Below are 16774 nucleotides of genomic sequence, written 5' to 3' on the forward strand. Positions count from 1 at the left end.
AAGGGGATGAGATGACCTCAGAGTGTTGACTTAGGCTCAGTTTTCAGGATTGCTGTGGGTTTGACAGCCTCATCGGTGAAACTTGATCTGTACTCTTAACGAAACAGAGCTAATGAATGAAATCCCAGGGGTGCAAACATCATCAGTCTTCAGTGTTCAACTTCTGAGAATGTCATCAGAACGCCTGAGTGCTTAGAAATGTTGAATCTCTGCTGCCATCTTCAGGCCCTTTCAGGGTAGACCAGCTATTTGAATCCCGTTGGCTGACTCCAAAACACATCAATTACCAGATCACGTCAGAAGAAGCTCTGCGACCATATGACAAAGTGCGGCTGAGCACATGTGTCCTCTCTAACGTACACACACACACACACACACACACACACACACTCTGACACTTTCATGCTGCGTCCGGAAACAGACAGCAAGTGTCGGGGGAATATAAATGCTTTGTGTTATGTCCATTGCAAGTAAAAGGAATCATTGTAAAGCTTTTAAATCATCAACATTATCGGCAGCAGTAACAATACAACACTTTCAGATCTATTTATGTGCACAAATTATCTTCAATGAGACGTGTGTGTGTGTGTCTTTGCTTCCTCGTTTTGCCTTATCCAAAGTTTAATGTTTTATAAACAGACTGCTGACATACTTCAGACGACAATAATCCACAACTGTAACTTGAAATGTGCAAAAAATGTGCATTTTTAAGCATTTATTAACACAATCCTAGCTCACTTTCGTATTGATTTATTCAGCTGGGACTGCCCAGTATAACTCCAGTGTTGACCTGGCCTCCACAGAGCAGCTCTAGTAAAAATCAACCAGGGGATTCTGTTGCACTGTTGAGATTTAAGAGTTAAGGGGAGTGAACTTTATGAGGCTCTAAGCTGTGGAGCAACCCACTGAGGGAGGTGAGGTCATCTTTGAAATCACACGTGTGAGACCGAGACTCACTCATTACACGTTTACCCTACTTTGTATTTTTTTCGGTCTCTTATTTGTTGCGTTAATATTTAAGCGAATATGTGTTGTACTGTTACTGTTGAACTTTTGCAAGGAAATGTTGTTTTTGCAAAATTAAAAAATATATATAGCGTTTTTCTGCACATCATCCCCACAGTAGTGTGTGTGTCTGTGTGAGACACTTACTTATCTTAATGGTATGTGCATTGCATACTTATCATGCAATGCATTACATCCTCTGAAGTAGTGTTTGTCTCCCTCCAACAGCAGCCAGTGGAAAAACACTCAAAGTTATAAAGCCGTCGTCTGTGTTTTCTTTTCACATCCAAATAACATTCCTCTATCTGTTTTTTTATTAATTTACATCCACAAAATGTCCAGTATGTTTACATGCATTTGCGACTATTACCGGTATATATATATATATAAAAGACATTATCTTTTACAGCCAGTGCTACAAAGAGAAAAGGGAGAGCAAAGAGGAATAATTCTAGTTTTAAAAAGAAGAATAGAATAGATGGAAATGTCTCAGCTTTGTTTTCTGTGAGCCGCTGAAGCATTACAGTTCCAGTTATTGACTCAAACTCAGTTATGCATTCTCTTTGACCTTTTCTCAGGCTGCACAGTTACACTCTCCTTAAACAATACACTGAATGCACGATAGCTGGTCTTAACCTCAATCATGAGGAAGCAGGACGCTCCCGTGACCGTTGCCCTAATTTTAAAAGCACCAATATGGGGCAAGACGACAGATGAATAAAAATAAATCATCTATTTGTGTGCGTGGCAGATGTTAGCTTCCTCACCGCTAATTTGGCCTGTGTGTCTAAAAGCGAGCTGTGCAACTGTAGCCTACAGACATCTTTGGTTCTTCCATACTGTAAAATAGGTTACAATTTAGGTTTTAAGACACAAATAGGTGTTGTACTTCTGGAATATTAGTATTATTAATTTTTAATCACTTTATGTCCACTACAAGCAGTTGTAGGCTGCATTATTAGGCCTACATTATGTGGACATGAAGACCTTCTTAATGGAATTCCATTGCTAGGCAACAGCCTTGGTCCTTGTTAACTTCCTGTCAGCTGATGCCATTCACATTCACTGCAACAGGCATCAAACTTGGGAACATTTACAATGTTTATGTTTATGAAAAGGTCTACATAAGTATGTTGCATCTTATCTTTTCTCGGGTTGCCATGACAACATTTTAGTTGATCCAAGGACAATTTAAGGAGACATTTAAGTACAATATACAGTATAGGCTAAATATCATCTAGCCTACATTAATGTTAGACTATATTTTAAAAAGAAGAAGAATTACTTTATTAATCCCGCAAGGGGAAATTCAATTTTTTCACTCTGTTATTTTACATGGTACACACACACACGCACACACACACACACACACACACACACGCCACAAACAGGACCCATATACATAGATAGAGAGATGAACTGACACTCCACACGAGTCCCCTATGGACTGAGCTACCACTGCGCTATAGTTATACAGGCCTAACTTTACTTTACAGGCTTCAGTTCTGATTCAATATTTTTGAAAGGCTACACGTTCACATTTTAAAAGGTTTTGAGGAAAAAAAACTAACTTTAAAATGTCTGTTGTTTTTGTGCAATCCAGATGAAATGTGTAAAGACAGGCTAATAAAAACATCCAATCATCACGTGAGTTCACAGAATTAGTGTGAAACTCTTCCATCACCAGCAGCTCGGTGCGCACAGGTGTCACTGAAGCCTGTCCATGTGACCGCCGGTGTGAAGCTCCAACCATTGTTTTGAGGACTACACAAAGAGCATTTTCATTTTCCAGCATCACATTCTGGGCCAGTCTACATACCATCAATACCTCTGCAGCATGAATGGTGACAGGCAGCAGTCAGCAGGACAGGTGATGCGCTCGTTCACACTTCCAGCGTGTTCAGGTTTGTCACTCGCGATCATGGTTTACCGTGGAGGGTTCAGGAATATTACGCGTGTGGGACTTTGTTGTAAGTCGTTGAAAGTGTGGGAGATTTATGGGTGTGCGGTTCTCCCGCTGTGAGGTCTCACTTACTCACAGTGGAAGTTGGAAGACTGACTTTACGCACACGCTCCAAAACCTCCCGATCTGAAGAGGGAAGTCGTGACTGCGCGGTGGGATGGCAGAGGAAACCCTCAACGATTCCTTCCCAGACCTGAGAGAAGTGGAACACAAGGTTGGTAGGAAAACACCGGAAAGTCTCCTGATTTGGATGAGGGATGCTGCGGACGGCGAAGATGGTTGGAGGTCTGATGTGGTCCACGGGGGAGACCGCAGCTCCTCCTGCAGCGATAGTTTCTCTGACAAAATAAGCAACTTAAAACAAGACATGGTAAATATCCCTGATGTGTTCTCAGCAATGAATCAAGCATGTTAGATAGCCTACTGCATTCTTGTGCATTTTCCTCTTTAGCAGAGGTGGAAGGTAACACGGACTGTAGTTCAGTACAGTTTTGAGGTACTTGTACTTTACTTGAGTAAGTAAGTAATTTTATTCTGCTTTACACTTCTACTCCACTACATTTCAGAGGAAATATTGTACTTTTTACTCCACTACATTTATTTTGGTAAATTTTGTCACTAGTTTCTTTACAGGTTCAGGTTATTAAAACAAAATATTATCAAAAAGAAATGAAATAACAAATATTGTGATAGATTAGTCAGCAGTAAAGAAAATAAAAATTTTCCCACCTTTATCAGCTGCAACACTAAAATGATATTGACATTAATGTATAACAAAATTAGAATCTAATATTCTGATATTGGCCGTTCTGCAAGATGAGTACTTTTACTTTTGTACTTCGCATGTTGCTGCTAATACTTTTTTACTTTTGTAACATTTTGACTGCAGGACTTTTACTTGTAACAGAGTATTTCTTCAGTGTGGTGTTACTACGTTTACATCAGTAAAAGCCCTGAGTACTTCTTCCACCAGTGCTGTTTTGCATAGTGACCCAGCATGTTTACTATAGTGAGTGTGTTTTGCATGTACCCGCACATCTTTCCATATTTGGGCATTGACACAACTTGCACAACTTGTTTCTGGAATAACTGCTGCTCTGTTTATTCTAATGACATGTTTTCCTCTGAACTGCAGACATGTCAAAACCACTGAGATTGTTCAGAGCCACTTCCTCTGCTTATTTGTATTTGTAATGACAGCTGCTGTCACATGTCCACCACTCCCCTCACCTGCATGGCTTCTCTCTCATTCACCTCCATTCATTTTACACATTGTGACTGGATTCCTCTGCTCATTCCCTTTACACCTCACAACGTACCTTTGTTCCTCCCTCATTCTTCTCAGTTGTTTTGCTCTTTTTTTCTGCCTCATGTGTTGTAGTCAAATGGGTGCACTAGCAGGGGCCTCGGAGGATGGAATGATTTATGTCGGCAGGGCCCCTGAGAGTGGTTAAATGCATACACCTCTCTCAGCTCTCCCCAAACATATGCCTGCAGTACACACACACACACACACACACACACACACACACACACACACACACACACACACACACACACACACACACACACACACACACACACACACACACACACACACACACACACACACACACACACACACACACACACACACACACACACACACACACGCACACACACACACACACACACACACACACGCGCACACACACACACCAGTTCCCTTATTTACACCTGCATCACGCTTGTAACTCCTCACTATTCATGCAGAGGTGGCTGCGTTCTGCGGACGTGAGGATTCTGCGGCAGCTGGTTGCCGTGCACGAGGGTATTGAGGCCATGCGTTGGCTGATGGAGGAGCGGGGCGCCTTAGCCAGCCATGGCAGCAGCTTGACAGGCAGCCTGAGCAGCCTGGTGACTATGGAGGAGCACGGGCCCTCAGTGTCCCCCTACAGGTAATTTACAGCAGGAACCTGTTCTCATTGAAAATGTGCACGTATTTTTATACAAACTAATATCAGGTATATGTATGAAAGAGTTAGACAAATTAGAAAAAGTAATACATTACCAAAATGTTACCAACGTATTGGTGTAGTCTTCATTATCACCAAGTGTATTTGCTTTGCATAGATTATGCAATTCAACTATATAACGGCCTATCCATATAAACATGTTTTCTGAACTTAAGGGGGACATTAATATAGCAGCAACAAATATTTGCTACTTCATGAGTTCTGAGCAGAGAATGAAGTGTGTGTGTGTGTGTGTGTGTGTGTGTGTGTGTGTGTGTGTGTGTGTGTGTGTGTGTGTGTGTGTGTGTGTGTGTGTGTGTGTGTGTGTGTGTGTGTGTGTGTGTGTGTGTGTGTGTGTGTGTGTGTGTGCGTGTGTGTGTGAGAATCCGAGCTTCTCTGTTCTTTATTTTTGTAGCTGGGCTGGCCGCATATATATGTTGGTGCAAGTGGGCCCCCCCTCCCAAAGGAAACAGTTGGCCCTCCCTGTCTAGTCCCTATTAACTGTGTCAGCCCTTTTAGCACTGTTAGCATCAATTCTGTGGCTTACACTGCTATCTGCCACTATTTTGGCTCACCATGTTTGCTTGTGAAATCATACGCGAGGGCCACGTGCAGACAATCTGAGAACCATATTTTGCCCTGGCTCTGGATGTCATGTTTAACAGCTTTATGTCAAATTTATTAAAGTGAGGTACAGCTCTTAAACTTGAACTAGTTTCCTAAAAAATCTTTGTAAATGTCTCCAAAGTTTTTGGGGTTGTCCATACAGTGTAGCTGTGTACATTCAACACACAATCTCTGACACCTAAAAAAAAAAAACAGCTTTTGTTAATTTTCTTCACTGCTGTATTGTGTGTGTAAACCAGTGATTCCGAATTTCAGCAAAAATCTAAAGGAGCTTTATACAGTAGCTGGATCATGCTTTGGAGATTGAAAGCAATCATAGTTTCAGAGCTCAGGTTCAATATCTTTCCCATTTCTCCCGCAGAGACAGCCTGAGTCCAACTCAGGATTTGACTGAACTCTCTGGTGAGGAATCATCCGATCACGCACACACTGATGATGCTGATTCAAACCCCAAGAGCTACACTGGCACGCCGATCCCTGAGTCTACTGAAGCAAGACCTCCTGGTCCTTCCCTCTCCAAGTTTGAAGTCAGTCGTTCCACACATGGCAGGCGTGATTGGGCGTCATCTAGTCCTGCCAAGGGTTTGGTTAATACTGCCAAATTACAAAAGTCACCACCACAGGACTGGGATGTGGCTCAATTACAAGAGCTCAACGACAGCGCTGACCCCATCAGAGGAGCTCTCCTCAGGTCCACCAGAGCAAGAAGAGCAGAGAAGGTGGATAACGTTTTTCCCCTCGCTAAAGAGCCAGAGGAGACACAAACACAGAATCCCCAAACTCAGGAGAGCGTCACAGCCTCTCAGAACAATACGATGGAAGAGGAAGAGCGAGAGAGTGCGCCTAATAGAGAGACGGCTTTGCTGGGCTATGATGCTCAGTGGTGCTGGGTGGAGTCACAGGACGATGTGACGTTTCTATGATCTTCTTTAAGCACCATTTGAATGCCCCGCCTTTGGTTTGAAGCTATTCCATTCAGCAGTTAACTGCCAGGAGTGAGGTGAGATTTTAAATGCACTTTGACAATGATGAATGAAAGATGAATGTGTCTCCTTTGCTTTTGATGAAGATGCGTGCTGTTTGATGTATTTTAGCAGTTTTAAGGACAAAAAATTAGGAAATCACGAATATGAAAATGTTCTTTTAAAGGATATCTAGGACTATTATGTCCTTGTCTTATAAATGTTTTGCACATGGGGACTTGAATTTCAGAGACAACGATCATGAACTCTTTTTTTCTGTCTATTTTTTTTCAAATGCACTGAATTTCATTTGATTGTTATTCATAAGACAAGAATGACTGTCAATACTTTCCTTTGCTTTTTCATCATATACTGTCGTCTCATTGAAATCTTGTAAATACAAGGCAACAATTAACCTGTGAGGATTTTAAAGATGATCCTGATGCTTTATGCGTGTGCTGAATAAATGTGTTTTTTTATTTTTTTAAATAAATAATAAAATGTGTTATAATATAATACTAAACTAGTTACATTTCAGACATTAGTGATGGTGAAATAAATCGCAGTCATGATAGCATATTTTCAATGGTCAGTTTTGAGATGTATGGGCTACTTTGCTTCCATAACATGTTTTCTTTCAGACTAGTGAAAAGAAAACAACCAAAATACACATTAAGCTGTTTAATTTACTGCACTATTTGCGTCTGTGGATTTACTCTAAATTCACCAAAAGTTAGCATTAGATACTGCCTCTATTTAAACACAATGTTTGTGTTAATAAAGTAATGATTACATTTGGAAATTAGGTATTATCTAATGCTATAACATTTGATACATTTAGATTAAATCTACAAATGCCAATAGACAAAGTATAGTAAAATATACGCCTAAGTACAGTAATACAAAATGACTGTCTTGATGTAAGTAATCAACTGGGGGAAGTTACATGGGGATATCTGTTAATTATTTTTACCCTATAAGGTTGTTTTCTCAAACTTAGTGTTTTATTACTGGATCCATAAATATCCACTTATATCCACACAGTAGCACTTGCATACAATAAACTTTCCTGAGTTATATAATATTTTAATCCTAAAAACATTTTTTTCAGGGATATTTTCTTTTTTAACGGCTGTTGACATTATTTTCTGATTTATCGAGTGATGTAAAAACCTTTGACTGTAATATGTCAACAAAATGAAACAAACATTTTGAACCTGGCTTTATCCAGTGTTCACTTTTCTGTTCTGGAAATGTATGCAAATTGGCACATATTACATGAGATAAGGCCTCATTTGCATATTTAAACACACAATTTCAGAAATCGTGTAATACAAAAATATCTGTCTTAATGTAAGTAATCAACTGGCAAAGTTTCATGGGGAAATCTGTTCGGTATTTATTTCTTTATTCCTATTTTTAAACCCTCTTCACCTTTAGTGTCTCACCTTAACATGTTGGGCCGGCGTTGCCTTCCATGATTCTGTCAAACTTGTGATTTAGAGTATTAACATTAAAATAAACACACGCGCTGTATACGTGGACTAATATGTTCTACCTGATTCACTTATGTGCATTCTGTGTTGCGTTATTAACAAAAGGTTGCCTTTAATGTCACTTGAATAATATTTACACACCTTATCTCTTAAAAAAAAAAGACACAAAGACCGTTCATGTCCGTGATGGTTATCTATCCGACAGACCGCAAAGGCAGCACCCGACGACTTTCGTGAGCAATCAGGAAGTGGTGAAACGATTTCCCTGTAGTGATGGATTTGTGGGACATTACAGGTGGCTAAAGGACGATGTAATGGTTCACACACTCGTGTAAGAAACATGGCATTTAGTTTTCTACGTGCTCTCCTGTTCGTCTCTCTGACTACTTGGACATTAGCAGACGGTAAGTGATTTTTGTTCCAGGAAAAGCGACGAAGTCAGAGGAAACTGTTGTTAGCATGTGTGCTAACTATGTCTACGTGCATGTTTACCTTTTACACCTTTGACACAGTCTGTGCGTGTAAGTCAGTCTCACTGTGACACTCGTATACACATTGTTAAGGAGGTATTTGTCAGCCCTATCGTGGTGTTAAAGGGACAACGTGCATCTCATTGAACTATATTTCATTTAGTAACGTTAAAAAGCCAGAGATCTTCAACAGGGGGTCCGGACCCCAGGGGGGGCCAACAGTTACTGCAGGGGGTCCGGCAGATTGCCTTTTTTGGGAAAATATTACCTTGCTAGTATATCTCACTTTTTTAAATATACATTAACATTAGAGATCGACCGATATGGATTTTTAGGGCCGATGCTGATACAGATTTTTTTCCATCAGCCTTAGACTGATACGGACTGCCGATATTTGGAGCCGGTAATGCTTTTACTCCCTCAATTTACATCTTAAAAATTACACTATGATGATAACATATGTCACAAGACTAATTTTTTAAAAAGAAACACTTATTGCCTGCCTCTGGACAACTATCTGGGAAAAAACTATCGGTGAACGCAGCAGCCCGCATTGGCCGATACTGATGCACCTAAAAAACGCAAATGTCAGCTGATAATATTGGCCGGCCAATGTATCGGTCTATCACTAATTAACATTAAAATAAATAAATGTGTATAACCTTGATGTTGTGATCTTGTCTAACATTATCATATAATGTATAGACATATGAATATGTTAATAATGGTCATCGTAATATCTTAGTATTGTATGTACCATAAAAAGCTGTGTGTGTATAGGCTTTAGGCCGCCCTAGCTGTTTGGCCCAATGTAATATGTAACGCAATTTAATACAATATTTGAAGTAGGGGGTCCCTGCTTCGTCTCTCTTTCAGCTAAAGGGTCCGTCAGTGGCCTGATTAAATTTCTTCAGTGTGTAGTTTTTCCGTTGTTATCATCAATTGTTCCATCATGCATGTGATCCACAATCCAATACTTAGATCAGCATATATAATTTCAGCATATTCTAGACGAGCTCCTTCCCTCCCATTTTCCATCCTCTTATATCACCTCTTACAAATACAATATAACTTTAGTACAGTTAGTCGGAAAAAGTCGATGTGCACTTTCAGACGATCTCATTCATTTATTTTTTTTCCTTTATTGTGTAAATGATCACTTACAAACGTGACAAATGCAATAAGAAAGGAACATTTAGGCATCATAGCCTAATAAACATGGCTCCCAATAAGGAGCTACATCCACAAGGTACCGAAGCATAGTATAAGTGAAGTATTAATAAATAAATAAATGTCCCTTCGCTGGACTCCACTGACATCTTATGCCTTACAGATGGACAGGTGACGTTTGTATCGGAGCTCTCATCCAAACCTGCTCAGAAGTTGTCAAAGTATGGTTGGTATGGCAACGTTAGGCTGCAGAGGTTTCATATCCCAGAGGAAACTGCCATCGCTCGCTGGCTGTTCACTGTCACCAAGGGCCACAACTTCCACTGTGGACAGCACAATGTCACCATGTAAGATCCACATATAGACTCCTGCATCATTAAAAAAAAACCTCTACCCACTTTCTCTGCTATTAATTTAGTCTTTTACTCTTGTTACTCTTCTTTATCTAATTTGATTCTCTGTTTAACCAGTTTCTCTGCTTTCTGTCTAAACAGTTTTGTCTTTGAAACGTTCTCTCTTTTGTAGCCACATTCAATATGGGGCCCCTCCAGTGATAAACCCAACAGGGTCGGTGTTTCCCAATGCAACACTATGGAGCCCCTGTCTGTCTCTGATCTTACCGGTGACATCACAGAGCTCCACAACCTTTAACCTCTCCAGTCCTGCTCCCGGTGATTGGTACATTGGCGCCCACTTGCCTGAAGATGATGGTCGCATAGAGCAGAAGGTTTGTATAGAGCCGTATGCAGTATGTGCTTGTTACTTTCTGATACTGTACTGATTTTTTCCCCATAGTCCCATTAATGGACTGTCACTCTGGACGTACTCTCACAAGCTGTGCTCAATAAAACTGCGTGCGTGCGTGCGTGCGTGCGTGCGTGCATGCGCATGATTTGTTTTTGCATTGTTTCTTACAGCAGCTAAACCACATTCTTCTTTTCTTCATGACCTCTGTTCATATTGCAGAAGTGCAACAGGAAGTGCAGTCTTATTTACCAAAGGCTGGTCTTGAGAGTAATTTTAAATTTTATTTTGTGCATTATCGTTTTGTTAATCTCAGTCCAGACGTAGTCCTCCTAACAGTTCAGTCATCTGGCACTCTTTGACCTCTGTCTGAAAGTTACCAGGTTGAATAATATACATTTTCTTTTTGTCTTTATCTGTTAGGGCTTCCCGTCTTGCTCATACTTCTTCCAGCCTCAGCTATCAATCAGGAGAGCGGTGGACACACCTATTTTACAGCAGGGCACATTCCTCCGGCAGACTGCAGGTCCTGACAGACCTGCACGCCTTAAGTAAGAACTGCCTGTGTTTTATTTCCTGTGGTCCCATCCTTTGTTCTGTTGTATATTTTTATTATCAGTCTATACAAGTCCAGTCAATGCATTTGTGTTTGTTTTAGATTGTATGTTCCAGAGTTTTCTTCCTCTCTCTCCGTCTCTGTGGCTGACTGTTCGTCAGGGGAGGGAGCAGACAATGGAGACTGTTCACTGGTCCTCAGGCTCGGCTCCACTTCTTTGCAGGAGCGCCCAGTAACAATCAACTGCTCAGGGATTGGCTGCTCTGCAGCTCTATCTTACCCACCTTGGGATACCTGGTTACGAATTGTTGTAGAGAGCAGCCTAGACAACCGTACTGTGACCTTTAGTATTGTCTCCAACTACACAGGTGAACACAGAAACATCATAAACATCCGTTTAACACATGATATTTCTGTTATAATCCAGTACCTGTTTGTGAAATCTAATATATTCTATTCTGCATTTGTGTGTCTGCCTCAGTGGGATGTAAGCCAAAAAGTTTAGGCCTTAAAGTAGTTGATGACCTCGACAAGCTCCGTGGCAACAGCAGCTATACCAACTCAACTTCCGCAGGCAATGACTCAGTCATTACAGATGCTGCCACCTTTGGAAACGAATCTGCCTCAATGTTAATACCATTGTTGCCATCGGCGTGCGTGTGGAGCATCCCTGTCCTCTACGAAGAGGTGGATGTTCTGTCACTCCGATTCACTCCTGTCAATGGACCCAACGTCAGCGTTGCAGATACACACCCCACACTGCTCACCTACCCCCTGCACACACAAGCCACCGGTGGTACACTCAACCTGCAGCTCACACTCAACACTGTGAGTACTGAATTACTACACATTCACGCTAAACTATCCTGACAAAGTTAGATTTGAGTGTCACAGTTGAGCTTTCATGCTGTTTTACTTTGATGTTTGTGTGTATGTGTAGACTAATGTAACCCTGGGCAACAGCAGCAGTGTGGTGGCCTGTCTCTCTCCCTGGGCTCCAGTCCTTGAACTCAACCACTCTCAGCCCTGTCGCACAGGTAGCACAGATAACCGGAATGGTTTAGTCACATTCACACAGGAATATATGCATCAAACGCCTGGAATTAACTGCAGGAGCTTTATGAATCAGACAACATCTCGATAGAATAGCAGAAAACGTTGATGATCAATAAGCTGGTAAAAAAAAAAAAAGCAGATAAGTCCAAGTCAAATAAGGGATTTATGAACAAGGACTGTCAACCATTCAAAAGTGTCTGCCAAGTGTATGCTGGGATAGATTCCATCTCTGCTCTGACTTCTAAGCACTTATGAGAAAATAGGACTCATTTTGGAATGAACAAAGAATATATCAGGAAGCTTGACATTTTTGCATTATGAAAATGCAGTTTTGAGACTCTTCTCGTGTGTGTATCCGTGTCCGCAGCTTTGTTTGGAGGATACGGTGTTCATGTGAACGTCAGTGTTCCTAAAGCTGTGGTCAGGCTGCCTTTTCCTCAGTCAACGACATGGTACCTCACACTTCAGCTTACATGCAACAGGTAACACACACAAACACAAATATTACATTTCTATCTCTGAAAATGTGTCTAAAATATTACTGCACACTTTCTCTACCTTTTGCACATTTTGTCCTTTGTCCTCAGATAGAGCATACACTACACTCCCAATGCAATAGATGTTTCTGAAATTCACACGTTGAGTGTTGAGACCTGAAGTTTGATGTTATTGTAATTGAGACGTGTTTTTCTTGCAGCAGTGACTGTGGTAATACTTCATTGGTGTCTGTAGTCCCTGAGGTTTTCATCAGTGCCTGTGTAGAGGACTGTGGAACATACGGTGAATGTAGACTGTTGAGATCCTACAGCTACCTGTACGCTGCCTGTGTCTGCAAGGCTGGTACGAAGCACACACACAACGATGCTTTGTTTTCACTTAAATAACCCTACTGTATCCTTTCTTGCAATTTACTGATTCATTCGGTTATCTTTGTATTTGGTTTCACCGAGCATGTGTGTTTTCAGGTTGGAGAGGTTGGGGCTGCACAGGTGATTCAACAGCTCAGTCGTACCGTCGGCAGTTGACGGCAACTCTGCTGCTCACGCTCAGTAACCTTTTCTTCCTGCCCGCCATCGTGGTGGCCATCAAACGCAGCTACATCACTGAGGCCTCTGTCTACCTCTTCACAATGTTCTTCTCCACGGTAACACCCACTCATGCATACATGTGGGAATATGTATTTCATTTTAGGTGTGTTTCTAGAGCGTATTGTTCATAATCTTTTGGCTGTGCGGTATACTGTTGCCTAAGAAAGACATTTCAGCTCATCACACTTTCATTGAGCCCAAGTGACATGAAAATAAATGAATCCACACGTTGTGAAAACCACCATTATTAATGCTGGGAGCGTGTGGAGTTAAGGCACACAATGCACTTATTTTTAAATTCTTTTTTTTTTTTTACAAATTTAAGTTCTTTTAGGATTTAATTCTATTTCACACGAAAGCATATTGATGGTTTCAAAAATCAAGTCTTTGCAGCTGTGATCAGCTAAAAATAATGAGCTAAAATACTACTAAAGAATGATTTATCATATCTATCCATCTATAATTGTCTCACTTCATCTATTCAAGGACACTTGTCACTATCAGGTGTTATGGTAAAAATGCTGACTAGTATCTGTTTGCTATAAATTCCAGCGTTATTAGATATAGCCCGTGGTGTTAGATATCTTCAGTTAAATACAAATGAATCCGATTGAACACACATTTAAAGCATTTTTACCATCATGGATTTTTTGTATTTCTGTAATAAGAAGATTTTGAGAAAAATCTGAGTTATACATTTGATAGATTGGTCACCTTTGAAACGTGTGTGTAAGTGTTATAAGTAACTGTGATGAAGAAGAGTGTATTCCTATTTATACTATTCACGGTTTTGTAGCATTCAGAGTGATTTCTCTTTTTCCTTTTGATATTCTAGTTCTATCACGCATGTGACCAGCCTGGTGTAACCGTAATGTGTATAATGGACTACGATACCCTACAGTACTGTGACTTCCTGGGATCCATCTGTTCCATCTGGGTCACCATCTTATGCATGGCTCGCATTGGAGACACATTCAAATATGTAAGACACTGACTATTGTCTATTTTCCTTTAACGCTATTATCACAATAAACAATTTTAGTTTAATATCTGTTTGATTGTCTGTCTTTTCCTTAATACCTTGTGTGTGCAGGCTCTGTTTATGCTCGGGGCTCTGCTAATAGCCATGTCCATGCAGCTGGACCGCAAAGGCCTGTGGAACCTGCTGGGCCCCATCCTCTGTGCCATACTGCTCATGGTCACTGCATGGGTAAGACATACACTACACCGTAAAACACTAGCTGACGGGAATCTGCTGCTGACTATTTTGTAAGATTGATGATAAAACAATGAACTTGCTGTTGCCGTGGTGTGCTAAACCCAATTCTCTTTTGATTACAGGTGTACCGAGGGGTGCAACGACGACATTGTTACCCACCTTCTTGGAAACGCTGGGTCCTCTTCCTGATCCCCGGGGCAATATGTGCCCTGATCGGGGTATGCTTGTACATTTTCGCAGAGACCGAGGGGAACTATTACTACATACACTCCCTGTGGCACATCCTGGTGGCCAGCTGCGTGGTGTTCCTGCTGCCCCCGAAGGAAAAGAACAGGGAGGCGTTGGGCTGGAGCAGGGGCTGGAACTGGAGCTGGAGACCCCGGGTTTGTGGGTACACGCTCTGTCAGAGCGACAAGGATGAACTCTTCACTGTCACATAGTGGGACAGGAGATGCTGTGAGGAAGCAAAGTGACGAGGCATTGATTGTTAAACAGCACTACAAGCATTCACATAAGGTAAAAAGACATACACAAGCACAGGGTGTCTGCTCGTCTTGATCAAATCTTTACAAAATCTTTGACTCTTCAAAATGTCTTAATATCTTCAATGAAGCATTTTAAAACCAAATTTAGACCTATATTCTCGTAAGTCTACCGTTTTCATATTCACATATACAGATGGTTTGAAACCGTTATATTTGAAAAAGAAAAAGTATTTAATTAGCTTGCAGACATCCTGAAACGGACACACACACAGGTTTACCTGGGTCACTTTTGGGAACATTGACTCAATTCTTGGAGGTAAACCCTAACCATAACTACTACTATCAGCCTTTTCCCAGTTGGACAAGCCGTCCCCAATTGACTGGTCTTTAGTCTGTGTCCCCAAAGGTACTCTAAGTTAGGAACACACACACACACACACCATTTTATCCAAATCAAACCTGCTGAAACCTCCAAGGTGGTCCATTCCACCAGCTTAGGTAAGAACAGCAAAACCTTCAGGTAGCAGACCACCTGACCTTTGACCTCATGACCAGGTGTTTGTACATATTGCGTATGTATCTATAGGCTAGGAAATCAATGTTTGAAATATTTATAAGGAATAGCACTTTGTGGAGCTCTTTTAAATCTTTATACTCAGCCTATAATTGAGCCTGCTGTTAAATTATACTATATTTATAGTTGATGTAAACACTCCTCATTATCGTATCCTCTTGTATTTTCATTATATGCACGGGCTTGGGCAACCTTTGAAACGGGTTTCCACTTTTTTTAAAATCCATTTGAGATGGGTTTTATTATAAACTGCCGGGTAGTTTAAACAACCTTTTGAAATATGTTTGCTTTATAGCCTTGTCCTGGAACTTTCATCCATATTACATGGATTACATAATACATCCTTCTCAGCTGATGAAATTAATCTGCAAAATGTATCATTGCAGAACAGTAATCAAATACATCTAATAGACATTATTTAGAGCCAGTAAACTGCTCTTTAAGCTCACCACATTTATCATGCCTTCCCATAATCAACATCTTTATGTACTGAACATGGCAGGAGGTTATGTTCATGTACAGGTTTACATGCAGCTTTTATTGAAACTAGATGACTCCGTGTCTTTCCTTTTCCTCCTGTCCACTCACAGTTCTTTGCCTACTTTAAAACCTTAACAGTTCTTACTTTTTACCAACACTCGTTCTGAAGCACTTTTATGATCTAAAAGCTGATTCCCCTATTTGATGTACATAGCCCATATATGTGTGTTTAAATTCAGATTTCTGTGTCCAGTGCCTCCTCGTCTATATCTTTCTGTGAATCCGTGCACTGTATGCACTTGTGTGAATGTGTGTGCGTGTGTTTGTGTGCACGTGCGTGTGTGTGTGTAAGACATATAGTTTGTATTATCTGTTTCTAAGCCTCCAATGACTCATTGTGATTTTGCACAGGCTCAAATTGAATATTTCTGTCACTTTAGTAGCCTCCCTTTTTATTTTTGAAATTTTTCTCTTTGTGAGAGAGTGTGGATCAGTTTATTTATTTGTCACATTTAAGTATGAAAGACATTCTACCACTACAACAAACTGTAGCTCTCACGGTGTCTGAGGATAAAGCAATGTACAGTAATGTTCTATGTAAAACTTGATTTTACTTTCTTGTCCTGGACAGCTACTTTTCAATCTGTTAAAAAATCCAAGCAGCATTTAACCCACCAAAAATAAATGTGTGGTAAAGGTTTCATGAGTTTTATTATTGTCTTTTATGTGGACCGTCTCAAATGTTGTTTTTTTCTTTCATCAGACACACACACACGCACTCACTTTCACACACTAAGAGTAGATGGAGCAATGGAGGGAAGCGGATTACTTTAATCCTCAGGAATATAAAGAGTGCTTGTTTTGAGTGTTGAAATACACATTTCA

General features: G+C 40.7%; 2 protein-coding genes across 3 annotated transcripts; both read left to right on the forward strand.

Annotated features, from left to right (window-relative positions):
• Window positions 1-3125: 3125 nt before the first annotated feature.
• LOC310958204 (leucine rich adaptor protein 1-like) lies at window positions 3126-6512 on the forward strand (the record flags this gene model as incomplete). The annotated part of the gene is made up of 3 exons (XM_083929053.1): window positions 3126-3338; window positions 4721-4905; window positions 5951-6512. 3 exons carry the CDS (start codon window positions 3126-3128, stop codon window positions 6510-6512), a joined length of 960 nt encoding a protein of 319 aa, XP_083785179.1.
• Window positions 6513-8312: 1800 nt separating this feature from the next.
• pgap6 (post-glycosylphosphatidylinositol attachment to proteins 6) lies at window positions 8313-16590 on the forward strand. Of its 2 annotated transcripts, none has more exons than XM_083927883.1 (13): window positions 8313-8451; window positions 9851-10034; window positions 10213-10414; window positions 10855-10982; window positions 11090-11355; window positions 11469-11815; window positions 11928-12024; window positions 12411-12525; window positions 12741-12883; window positions 13009-13187; window positions 13967-14113; window positions 14225-14341; window positions 14473-16590. In XM_083927883.1, exons 1-13 carry the CDS (start codon window positions 8388-8390, stop codon window positions 14788-14790), a joined length of 2307 nt encoding a protein of 768 aa, XP_083784009.1. In that variant the 5' UTR covers window positions 8313-8387; the 3' UTR covers window positions 14791-16590. The 2 variants fall into 2 exon arrangements, with proteins under 2 accessions (XP_083784009.1, XP_083784010.1); XM_083927884.1 differs by having other exon boundaries at window positions 12744-12883.
• The last annotated feature ends 184 nt before the right edge of the window (window positions 16591-16774 follow it).

Source organism: Echiichthys vipera, assembly GCF_963691815.1.
Source record: "Echiichthys vipera genome assembly, chromosome: 15".
Taxonomy (NCBI): domain Eukaryota; kingdom Metazoa; phylum Chordata; class Actinopteri; order Perciformes; family Trachinidae; genus Echiichthys; species Echiichthys vipera.